The 12,630-nt window shown below is 42.6% G+C and overlaps 1 protein-coding gene across 1 annotated transcript; it reads right to left on the bottom strand.

The window, feature by feature from the left end:
• Positions 1-187: 187 nt before the first annotated feature.
• LOC102790795 (uncharacterized) lies at positions 188-6,481 on the bottom strand. Its single transcript, XM_006804941.3, has 6 exons — positions 6,284-6,481; positions 4,523-4,875; positions 4,309-4,384; positions 3,861-3,939; positions 3,325-3,508; positions 188-3,199 (listed from the first exon to the last, which is right to left on the bottom strand). Exons 2-6 carry the CDS (start codon positions 4,871-4,873, stop codon positions 2,627-2,629), a joined length of 1,263 nt encoding a protein of 420 aa, XP_006805004.2. The 5' UTR covers positions 4,874-4,875; positions 6,284-6,481; the 3' UTR covers positions 188-2,626.
• Between the last annotated feature and the right edge of the window lie 6,149 nt (positions 6,482-12,630).

Below are 12,630 nucleotides of genomic sequence, written 5' to 3'. Positions count from 1 at the left end.
CCTCACCCCCACTCAGTCACTCGTGCACTCACGCAGCCTTCAGAATATACAGTCTGTAAATCTGCACCCCATCGAGTCACACATCTGTTTATTAAAAGCTGCTTTCCAAATCGGGAGCTGCATAATCAAAAGAAAACAAAATAAATGCATGAAGATTTGCGTAAACAAGCACACAGGCAGTTTCATCTTTCAAAAATTGGTTTCATTTATTAAAAGTTTTTTTTTTATCCTTGATTGTATCAATATTTTAAAAAAAGAGTGTAATATCACATAGAAATGGGGTGAGTGAAAGACAGAGTTTAGTTTAGAAAGAAAATATACTAACGGGCTTGAGGGAGATAAAGGAGAGGAGAGGGCAGGGGCAGACGAGTGCAGCAGAGTGGGGGAAGGGAGGCGAGGTGGAACTACAGTCAGCTTTTAAAATGTAATAAGTAGTTGTAGTAGTAGAAGAAGAAGGCAGCTGAAATAAACAAGACATTATTTCTGACCAATAAGCAGTGGTCGCTGCAGTAGAAAACATACATGAAAAAGGACATAATGAAAAATAAGTGCAATTGGCTTCTCTGTCATACCACAAATGTATAAAAAAAACCAAAACCAAAACAGGAGTGTGGTGGAAGACACCCCCAGCCTCTGATCAAGAGTCAACATCTGGCGTATTGTAGCAGGATAAGAGTGACTGAGGGTTTGTACACTCCGTACTGAGAAAAACAACAAAAACAAACAGGCAGTAACATGTTGGCTGCCGGTGGCTCTGTGTTCGCGTGTGGTGCTTTTTGGAGGAGTCTAGTAATGCAACCCCCCCCCACCCCATTTGTAGTTATGTATATAACATATGAACCTCTCACACCAATTCAAAAATATCAGTCCAAATATTTACAATATAGATTAATCCAGTCAGGTTACTAAGAACCCCTTCAACATTTAAATGAATGCTGTGAGTGGATTTCCAATTAAAGAGCATGATTCAATGATACATGTAAATGAGCACAATGATAGCAGCGGTAGAGAGTGGCGCAAAGAAAGATTTCTTCCCTTACATTTATATTTTCACCATGTTTTCAAGTTTTCAAGAGCACCATCTTTAAGTGCCGTTCAGTCGGTTTCTCTCCTGATCAGAACCTAAAGAAAAGCCCCAAAGGAAGGCTAGACACTTAAATACTACATGACAAATAGTAGCCACTGCTGTTGGTGTGTGTATTAGTCAGAGATGCAGGCCATTCAGGTGAGCTGTAGATGTTGGGATATAAGAGCTGGATGACATTTTTTTTTTTTAAAGAATCACAGTTGATGATGTTGGTTTTTAAGCTGTGTGCGATTTTAGAAGGATGACTACACGTTGGCTTTCGCGTTTGACTGTGCACTGCTTTTGTGAAACACATGCAAACAATCAAAACACAGTATGAATGCACTGAGAGCACCGAATGCTTTTTTTTTTTTTTTTTTTGAAAAACACATCCTATTTGGTAAAAAAGGCACAGTAGTCCAAGAGACCAATCATAAGATTTCACGTCCTTTTTGTTTTGCCCTCCTCACGATAGCAATAAAAAACACAAAAAATGTCAACAGCATCTTCCCAGTCACCTCAAAAGAACTGTAGGCCAAACTATGCAAGCGCACAGCAGGTGATAAGCTGCCCAATAAATACAAACAATAAATAGATGCAGTATCAGATCAACACATGAATAAATTAACTGTGTAATTGAATCAAGAGACATATGTCTTTTAGTGGTCCTTGTTAACTCCATACGCTGGTCTATTAAAAGTCTTGGATTGTAATGAGACTGATTGCCAGTCGGTTTGCCGTCGGAAACATCTGATCCACGGCATTACAGGAAAAGTTATGTGACCACCGGTCGCTGCGATGTCACTCCTGCTCGATGCTGATGATCTGCCAGCCGAGTGTCCAAACAATTCTTGGATTACAATCGTGAGTTGTGATGTCATTTTTCCACCGTCTCCAATGGCTCCGACACAGCACACACTACACCTCATTTCTCACATCACTAGCAACAAGATTTTTTTAGTTACCCCAGTGTCGCTTTTTCCTCTTCAAGCCATTCAAAAGAACGTAGAGAAAAACGTGTCTTCTGCTGCAAGACTAGAATCAGCTCACTCATCAACCACATCAAAATAAACACTGGAAGGTTTTATTTTGATTACTGACATCGGCTGTTCCATTTTCGGACAGTTTCTTTCAAGTTAGATGTCTGCTGAAACAGTCACCTACATAAATATTTCTTCTTTTTGTATCGATTGCCTTCATGCTGAAGAGGAGCGATCATTTACTCCTCTAAATACTCTAGAGTGTCTCTCGTTACCTGTACATTGCTTTTGAACCTTGACAACCACCTTTCCGCACGAGTTTCGATTATAAGTGTGATAACGGTTCTTGTTTATGTCCTGTTGTTTGAAATGTCTGTTTTAACTGTGGTCTGGATGATAGGTTATGTTTTTATCCGTCATTGTTTTCAACATCTATCACCAACAATTCTTTCCTCACTTCCTCTCATTAATGCAAGTATAATCACAGGCCTTCAGCGTCTTCCCTTCTTCCTGTCGCAGCAGCTTTTAGCCCAGTGGTGTAACAAAGCAAGGCTGCCAGTTCTTTTGCTGATTCAGTACATCAGGTCTTCAAGCTGGTGGGACACGCCCCAGGCAAAGGCTTAAGTGTAACAGGAGGAGACTGGCTTTCACCCGGAGTTGTCTCAGTGGTCCCCCTCTCACTCTGCTGTCCAGCAACAGGCTGGCTTTGGCACCGGATTGGCTTCTTCAGATTTTTGGGATGCTTGTAAGGTGTGGTGGAGGAGATGGAGCTGTCTTGTGTAGCCGGGCTCCCCCTCCTGCTGGCTGTGAGGGCATCGTGTGAGAGGCAAGTATTTCGCGGGGACAGGATGGGCGCAACATGAACCCACGTGAGGCTCGGCTTAGAGCTCTGACCCGCTTGGTACTTCGACACCTTCCCTGGTTCCTTGCCTTCTCTGTCTTTTCCGTCATTTTTGTCATCAGTTAGCTGACTGCTGCTGGCTGCATGTGCCAAACTCTGATTTGAATCAGCTGCTAGTGATGGGGAGGAAGAAGGTCTACCTTCTCTGCGATCAGACTTCACCCTGTTTTCTCCTGTGCTGATATAGGGAGACTTGAGAGGTACAGGGGAAGGCGTGGGAGAGTCTGTACCCGTCCAGCTGAGTCTGCGCTTCTGGAAAATAAACAGGAGAGTAATTTTCAGAATATGAACGGGAGGTTTTTGTAAAATTTGTGGTCCTGGTGGGGTGGAGAAATGTTTATGTGTATTAGCAAGAAGTCAGGAATGTGTGTCCTCACCTTAACGGGAATATGTAACTGATCCCTGTGTTTGTGCGGCGGGGTGGAGCCGGAAGCTTCCTGGAGGGATCGGGCAGGGGATGTGGCGACACTGGAGGCTGTAGACACAGGCTGAGTGGGAATTTGGGGAAACCAAAGTTTTAGCATCATCTCCACCTGGAGCAGAGTGTTCAGATACTTCTCCCTATGATGTAGAAAGAGGAACAAAATTTAGGTGAGGAGCAGATAGGAATACGACTTTGCTGCTGAGTAGGAACAGGCGTGGATATTTATGATCCTGCGCAGAGATCTAGGTAAAATTTCATCTGAAGTTTGGTGTTTCTCTGCACTGACATTGAAATCTGTAACTCTACCTGCCTGAGGACTGTTCAATAAAACATGCAGTGCACGGTGAGGCAGGATATCTAAGATCAACTCACAGTTTAATAAAGATAATAATTCTTAAATGCAACTAAAACATCTCATGATGGCAGGACTTGATAAGAGTGAGAAAAAGAGGGCTGATGGATGGTGGGACAATTTGGATGACATCCTACCCGCAGTCAGGTCTCTGTAAAACCCCCACAATCCTCTGGATACGATCCATCGCCACGCTCTGCTGGAAACTACTCAAGCCTGTCAATCAAAAGAACGTAATCCTTCAGTCAGCATTCACACTGAATGAATGCATATGTGGGCATGCACGGTCTCACACATGCGCACACGCTCTAACTCATAATATCGGTAAACTCTTGCAAGCTACTGAGTCAGCGAGAAGACTCGCTTCACACACACACACACACACACACACACACACACAGCACTGTGGACTGGATCGATAGGCTACATCAATACAGACTACTGCTCGAAGGAAAACTTACTATTTCAATGGACTGAGGCCACTTAGATCATGTAAACCTGTATTCAGCCTCAACAACTGCAGCAGCCAGCGAGCGCACACACACACACTTGCCTCCCAGAAGACGGTGAAGTAAGGATGCTTACCCCGGTCAAATCGGCCCCTCTTCAGTCCATTCAGCAGCTCTAGCAGGGGCCTGATGAAACCCTGCAGCTCAGCACACTGACAGAGGAGGAGGGAAGACAGATTACGAGTTGGTTTTGGTTAGGCTTGGCTGTCTGCTGGGCTTTCCTTTGCACGCACACTGCTATGTCAGCCCTCTTCTCATCACTCTCCTTTTCTGCCCATCACCTTTCTTACCTTCTGAGCAAACAGCAGATCTCCTTGTGATTTTGCGGTCTGCCTCGCCGGATCAGTCTTCCCCAGGCTGACGTGAGCCGCTTTGCCGCCGCTGTGTGACCTGTACGAGTCCTCCTCTTCCTCTTTGTCGGTGAAGCCGTCACACGTCCACTGTGACCCGGGACTGTCTGACCCCCCATTTCCACTTGCTGCCGCGCCGCCCGACCCCCCGATGATGACAGAGGGAGAGCTGTCTGTCAGGAAGACGTCTGTGTCGTCCTCTGCCTGCTCTGAATCGCTGAACAAGAGGCTGTCACTGGAGCTCAGGGAATCAAAGGAGGGCTGAGAGGAGGTGCTGCCCTGCGACTGCATCCCTATCGGGACAGAAAGATAGCTCAAAGATTAGGATGACGGAAAGAAACACAAGTGTGGCTTTGGTGAACATTGAAAACCAGCACGTCTGAAGTGAGAGGAAGTTCAGTTCTTAGCATTTGGCAATACTCCATTTTCCTACCTCGCTACCAAAAATAATAACCCCTATTACTCAAAATGGTGGGTATAGCACTGCCCTAGTTTGGGACTGGGGGTAGGCAGTAGGCACACAATAGTAGTGCATGTCTGGCTTCCATTGAGGAGATTGGAGGCTGTAGGAGAGTAAAATGTGTGAGGGGGATGGGAGCTTGTAGAGTAGTGAAATTGGAATAGGCCTGCTCTCTCTCTTTGCCACAGCCTCCAGTGCTCTCTCTAGCCCCTCCTCTCTGTCTCAGGCTTGCGCTCCATCCCCCCTTGGATTCACTCACACACACACACACACACACACAGTCATGCAAACCACTCTCTTTCCTCTCGGCTGTATTTCTGTATGCTTCTCATCCCTCTCCGCTCTGCCTTCAGCTCATCCTGTTCGTTATGCACACAAGCCCGGTGCCCCCTCTTCCTTTCCTCTCCAAACCAAGCCCTCTTCCTCCTCCTTTTACTCACATTTTCACATTCTGCATCTCTGGCCATGTGCCTTTCTCTCATCTGTTTGTTTTTCTCCCCCTTTCTTTCTCAGCTTGTGTAATCTCTGATCCCACCAATACCGAGGGGGAGATTTCAGGGGAAACTGGGAAATGCTCAGCAATGAAATACACCAACAGAACTCTTTATCAGCGTCAGAAAAATAAAGTCAAAAGTCACTCACAAATGAAGGAGGCTGACACAAACGCAAAAGGAGAAAGAAACGCTCAGACAGCGTGCTTTGCCATTTACATTTTATGTCTGGTGGCTGTCAAACCAAATGGCACGTTGTTAACGTGAAAGAGTCAACAGCTTCAAATACCGTGAGGTAATCTGATGCTATTTCTGTTTATGTACAACCCCTTACTTAGTTTATAGCCCCAGCTGGATGGAGATGCGGTAGGATTGGATTGGTGGATGTGTTGCCACAGCCTGCACAGGTAGACCATGAGGCTGCGACTCAGGTGTTTTCTGCCGGCCTGTGTCTGTGCCCACCACCACCACGCCAGCAAGAGAAACTAATAGAACTGTACATTCAGGCCATCTAAACCCGTTCAGTCTATCAGACACTAACATAAATCCAAAGCAGTTACTTGTCTTAAACATGAAGGAAAATCTGAACAATCATTTTATTGTTTAAAAGCAATTTATCGTTAGGCAACACAGCTTTAGGATATATTAAAATTATACCGGGATGGTACGCACAGGACAGGAAATTCCTTCAGGCTAAGATGCCAACTTCGGCAAACAAAAAAGAAAAAAAATGCTTTTAAAAATTCTTACCTTCAGTAAAACGCTTTTAAAAATAACAGCTGATTTTAATAATAGTGGAGGATGGCTCTGTCTTCTACTTTTGGTCCGTCAGTCCACACTCCGAGGCTGGAGCAGCATCGGGACGCCGAGCATCACCTCTCTGTCACACACACATATACACACACACACCACCCGGCCTGCCGTTCATCGGTCTGTGCCTGTGCTGCCTCTTTCTCTCGGCAGTTTACAAGCGTCAACATGTGCGCAAATCCACGTGCCCACGCTCTGCGCGCACTCCATTGGCTGCCGTGTCGACGGCGGCGCGCGCCATTGGCTGAACCTTTCAGCCAGTGATCGCAGTGATCTCCGCTGACTGGACGGCTGCCCCGGCACTCACGGTCCTGCCCACTCATGTGTCGCCCGTGAGTGTGGCGTCTGGGCTGGGCTGCTCTACTATAGCGAGCGGGTGTAAACACACGCAGGCACGCACGTCGGCCCGAGACGTGCACAGTATGTTCTATGCATGAGATGTGCGCAAAAATTACTCATACCGAGAGCGTAAGAACGCTAAATAAACAAATAAATAAATAAATAAATATAACAAGGGACTTGAGAGGTTTAGCAGAAGGCACGCATGGAGCACGAAAACCGCTTGCAAATAAGACCTCTCAAAGGTAAAATAATAACTAAACAAACAGTGGGCGACGTTTTTCATTATATTGCCCAGAACAGACTAGAAAATCACATTTCTTATAATGATGGTCACTCTGCCTGGACAAGGCTGTGCAATTCTTTCACCCTGAGATATCTTGGCTTACATAACTCGCAATATTAGACGGACATTGTTCATTTGCTAAATTTCTTGCAGTTTTACATAATCTCATGTGAACATTTTTGTATTTTCCTCAGTTTAAAGCTTACCAACTCGTTTGTCTAGTGTCACAAACTGGAATTCAGAGGATGAAAGTAGGAAGGAGAGCTGAGGTGATAAATTTTCCAACAATAAAATATCGTATTTAAAGTGTGATAGCCTGCTTTGTGTCAGTGTCATTTCATGTTTAAGTTAAAAACACACACTGCTGCATGCAGTCATACAGATAACAAATCCCCTCCCAGTACCATGATGTATAGCCTTACAGCAGCGAACTCACTGACCCTCCCTCTGAAACGTGCAATGCATTATACCAACGTACATGGATCATACACATGATCTTGTCACATGCTACATACTTATCGTATTGCTGGTTTCTCTCCTCATTAGGCTTTATTGTAAGGCCACGATTTTACTGGCTTTGACTTGTATTTTTAGATCCGAAATGCCCAGCATGTTTCAGCCTATGATAAACGGCCTACCCTTCCCCCACTGCCATGCTTAACATACACATGAACCCACTGACCCTCCTCAATGCACACAACAGGCTGTGTCCTTGTTAGATTGACAATTACCATCTTCGAGGCCTGCAACTATGTCAACTCCCTCAGTATTTAGTAACCTTAACATCAGGTGCGCAAACAGGACCCTCTTATTGTCAGGATACAATAACAGGTGAACTTTGGCAAAAAGAAAACCAGGGGAAAGGTCGTATGTGTGCTACGTGAGCATTCCTCTACAGCACATGAACTCACTGAACCTACTTCAAGTTCATGCTTGCTGAAGACCATCCTCCTCAAATCCCATCCTCCACTTGGCTGCCATGTTTTTTTTTCTCTTTATCTCTTCAATATCATTCCTTGTATTGACAAGCTCAAGTATCATCTATGGAAGATGTGTTTGTCAATTAAGTGGGTCAAAGTTCAGTGTGTCAAACCGGTCCCTGAGGTGGAAATCAGAGCATTGCTCCATTGGGTTGTTTGTAGTAAAAACTGACTATTGCATGAATGTAATAAAAATGATTCTGTTGGCTCTGAAGTTACAATATGGGGTAAATGATTTGTTTGATTTTGGAGCTCATGTCCTCAAATTCCAGCAGATGATTTAGAGGGAAACAAAGAGGGATGTGAGAGCGCTTAATTATAGAAGCTAAATTAAACATTTACACGATTACTTTACGTAGAAGACATTTCTACATAAATTCTTACTCAGTGTGAAAGCATTTAAATGTTTAGGTAGTGAAAGTTGAAGTTCCTGTTTGGTGAGGTGAGAATCAGACACTAGGACTGAAAAGTCATTGGTCTAATGGAAGACAATGACACAAAGAGCTGCAATATAAAGTGGAGACAGTTTGCAGTATACACTCTTTGCACACTTTGTATCTTTGTCCTCCATTTCTTTTCATTGCAGAACAGGCAGAAACTGCTTAGTACTACTAAACTTTGTTTCAAATTGTTGTTTGTTCTATTCAATTGAATTGTTCTATTCACAGTGGAACACAGAAAACATATCAAATATTTAAACCCAAGAATAATATCAGCTCATTTTGAATTTGATAGCAGCAACATGTCTCAAAAAAGTTGGGATGGGGTGCCACGTTTACAACAGTGTGTAAACCTCTGGGAACTAAGGAGACCAGTTTTTGGACTTTTGGGAGAGGAATAACGTCCCTTTCCCGTCTGATATAGGATTCTAGCTGCTCAAAAAGTCCTGGATCTTCTTTGTTGTACTTTTAATTTCATGATGTATTGACTATTTGTAGAAGGCAGGACTGCAGGCAGGCAAGTTTAAAACCTAGAGTCTTCTACTACAAAGTCATGCTGCTGCAATAGATGCAGCATGTTGCTGAAAAGTGCAAGGCCTTCTCTGGAGTAGATGTGGTCTGGATGGAAGTATATGCTGCTCTAAAAGCTTTATATGTCTTTCAGCATTGATGGTGCCTTTCCACATTTGCAAACTCTCAATTCCATTGGCACCAATGCACCCACCATCAGAGATGCAGGATTTTTTGACTGACTGCTGATAATGAACTGGATGTTCTCTCTCCTCTTTAGTTGTGGGATGCTGTGTTCATTTTTCCAAACAAAACTTCAAATTTTGATTTGCCTAACATCCTTGCCTGAGTACATTTTAAATGAGGGTTAGCACAGAGAAGATAGCAGTGTTTCTGGATTATGTTCACATATAAGCCATATGTGGGGGTTTTTTTTAAGAAAAAAAGAAAATTTGTGGATGTGAACAGACAATAATTTGTGGAAGTGTTCCTGAGCTGATGCAGTAATTTCTGTGAAAGGATCCCACCTGTTTTTAATGAACTGCTGCCCGAGGGCTCGAAGATTACCGACATCCAACATTTATTTTAAGCCTCGTGTCTTTAACACGGACATTTCTCTAGACTCCTTTTCATATGTTACTATCACACAAGTGCTAAAGGACACCATTATGGTAGTAATATTTGTTGCTGTCACCACAAACATTACAGTTTCATTCAGAACTAGTCAGAATCCATCTTCTGTTCAGGCTGCAGGCGTACATCTGCGGAGCAGACATGTGTGCCACAGAATAAGCAGAGGGATCTTCACATGTCGGAGAGACGCTCCGCGGCTAGATTTGTGAATGAAACCGGCAGACACGCCCTCGGCACAGACATGGCAAATGGCAGGTGGAAGCACTTTAGCCACACCTCCAAGTGGAAGACTCAGCAGCCAATGGGAGAGCGGCAAGTGTTACCAGTGTTGCATAATTTGGCTGAAGTGCTTCACGTTTGAGCGCTCCGGTGCACTGTGTGAAAGGATGGAGCTGAGAGACAGACAGCGGAGGTGGAGAAAACTAAAATCGCGAGATCAGTGCCAGAGATGTTAGAAACAATAGTCACGAGTCACACAAACCGCTGTCAACAACCCGAGGAAGAGAACAGATCAGAGTTTCACGAAAAAACAACAACAAACATAAATAGCATATAATTCAAACACTTATGAGCAGACCTGGTGGGATTTTTTCCCCACACATTTGTTTATCTGAAGGGATAAATCGTTGCAATCAGTTATTTTATTAATTAAATTCTATATCCTGTTGTTTCTATGCTTGATGCAGTAAGTGATGTAACCTTTTCAGTTTTATCTTTGAAGTTTATCCTTGAATTCACAATGTGATGTAATCTAGATCAAAAGACTCTTGCTTGGATTGACTCTGAGGTTTTAAAGGGAACTGTTCCCTAAAGGGCGATTTATATCCAGTTTAAAAGTAGTTGTGCAGCTAATCAGAGCGTGGAGACTTTAATTGGTAGCGCTTGCGGTTCACAGTGAAGCAGTGGATTCACGTGGTCTCAGTCTTTCTGTTTTCACTAGTTTATTTATTTATTTTTGGGATTCGCTATTTTTCACCTAAATAAATGTCGATGTTTCCTTATTCGGCATCTTTGGAGCAGTTCCAAGATTGTAACGATCTTTCCAGTGTTGCAGGAAGAAGTGACGATAACATTTACTTTTAGGGTGTATTTTCTGCTCGTTAAGCCCAAAATTTGTCACATGGATAGGGCTCCCCCTGGTGTTCACACCGAACATCTTTTTTTAATTACAGTTTTTATTGATCATTTTGACGCCATTCTCACATCAGTCTCACACCAGTGAGAACCCACATCAGGCTTTCTCATAGTATTTGTACACACTGCTATTGGTTTTACACATGCTTCACTGCTAAAGATGATAGTCATTGTGTTGATGTGTTTCTCATTTGAATGGCACAACTGATCAAATTGTTGTTTTCCAGAAAGAAATACAGATCTCTCGCTTATGAAAGCTGTGAAGCATTGCATTAGTGTTTTCAATCAAATCACTTCTCAAGTTTTTAAAATATGCATGAAACAGCAAGGCCGTTAAATGCTGTCAGTGGTAGCAGTGAATATGCTCTTCAGTTGAAAGCAAATATAAACACGGTCTCAGAAGAGGTTCAGTCGAAGCAGCTACAAACACATATTCTCAGTCTTGTGTCACACGTGCATGCTATAACACTGTTATTACATGCAAGCATGACCTACGCACATATGTAGTGTGACTTTGTCACACTCTTTTAGGTATACAGTTACCTAAAAGATAAACAGGAAAAGTTCCAGTTTTTTACTGTCTAATATAAAAATGTCAGTATAAAAAAAGAGAAAATGTTCATCAATCAACAAAAACTTGATCTTTTAAAACTACAGGATAGTAGTTTACATTTCATACATTTACACATTTATCATGAAGATAAACCAAGACCTGCTGTAGATACTGCACTTATTTATCTTATATTAAAAGATCTCAGGGATTAAATGTGTAATTAAAGATGTTTACACTGACAGAAAGAGTAGTTTCACTCATCTGCCCCACTGAAGATCCAAGTGGGCTGTATGTGGCCCTCATTGTAAAAGGAGTTTGACATCCTTTGTTTAGACTGTTTTACTGACTTGCACAGATGAGACTGTGATATGAGACGTGGTGACAGTGACACTCCTGATGTGAGACTTACACCAACGTGATGAAGAAACACAGTAAAGTCAGAAAGACCCCAGATGAGAAATGGGAATTTTGTGTTCTGGTTTTTAAAAAATGTTTTTCTATTTAAAATCAGAATCCATGAGAGAACCACAAATAAATTACTTAACCTTGAAGTTAATGCTTGGAAATGGATCCAGGAGACCTCCAGGGGTTAAGTTTATGGACCATAACAAAGCAGTCATGTGGGCCTTTAGTGGTCTCTTCAAGTTAATTAGGGGCTTGTAACCAGATCGGCAGATATGGAAACACAGACAAGCCTTGAAACTTTTTTTTTTTTAGTTACAAAATGTGGATACCTTTAATATCTAAGTAAAGATCGCACTGGGATGCTTTTAGCTTGGTTATCTTTTTATGTGGGACATAGAGATAACTCTGTGTATAAACAGCTTTTGTACATATATTTTCTTTGCAGTAACATTGAGTCTGTTTCTGGTTTAAGAAATTTTACTGGTCATTTTTTTCAAAGTAGCCAATCTACTCAAAGTGTGTCCACTGACATATTGGGTTGCTGTGGCATTTATTATGAAACACGACAAAACAGTGAACAAAAGGGCTTTCTTTTACTTTTATCTGCACCTTACTGACTTTGGATGGAGTACAGCAAAAATGTAGCCCTAATGTAGAGTAAAAACATTTCAGGCACAAAAAACGAAATGTGAACAATGTACTTGAAATTTTACAAAACTGCTTAAATGGAGAAAAGCAAAATGATACTCGTGAAACTATATGCATCAGAAAATAGACAAAGAAAATATGTAGAATCCATGAACATAGCAGCAGCCACTGTATAGTTCATTACAGTCACACTACATACATTCAGCAGCCACTTTGTTACTCATTAATGCAAATACCTAATCAACCAATCACAGGTCAGAAATTCAAATTCAGGCATGTAGACATGGTCAGTAGAGTCTGATCAAGTTCAAACCAAGCATCAAGAAGAAAGGGGAATAAAAGTGGCACAGCTACTGGTC

The sequence above is a fragment of the Neolamprologus brichardi genome, chromosome 11 (genome assembly GCF_056152115.1).
Source record: "Neolamprologus brichardi isolate AB-2024 chromosome 11, ASM5615211v1, whole genome shotgun sequence".
In the NCBI taxonomy this organism is placed as follows: domain Eukaryota; kingdom Metazoa; phylum Chordata; class Actinopteri; order Cichliformes; family Cichlidae; genus Neolamprologus; species Neolamprologus brichardi.
The sequence above is the reverse complement of the archived record's forward strand: the minus strand, read 5'-3'. Positions and strand labels throughout refer to the sequence as shown.

Excerpts from the sequence above, each read along its gene's own strand:
- LOC102790795 (XM_006804941.3), bottom strand. The coding sequence starts at position 4,873 with ATGCAGTCGCAGGGCAGCACCTCCTCTCAGCCCTCCTTTGATTCCCTG. Across the intron at positions 4,385-4,522 it reads ATCTGCTGTTTGCTCAGAAG|TGTGCTGAGCTGCAGGGTTT; the intron begins GTAAGAAAGGTG and ends CTCCTCTGTCAG. Across the intron at positions 3,200-3,324 it reads AGTTACATATTCCCGTTAAG|AAGCGCAGACTCAGCTGGAC; the intron begins GTGAGGACACAC and ends TTTATTTTCCAG.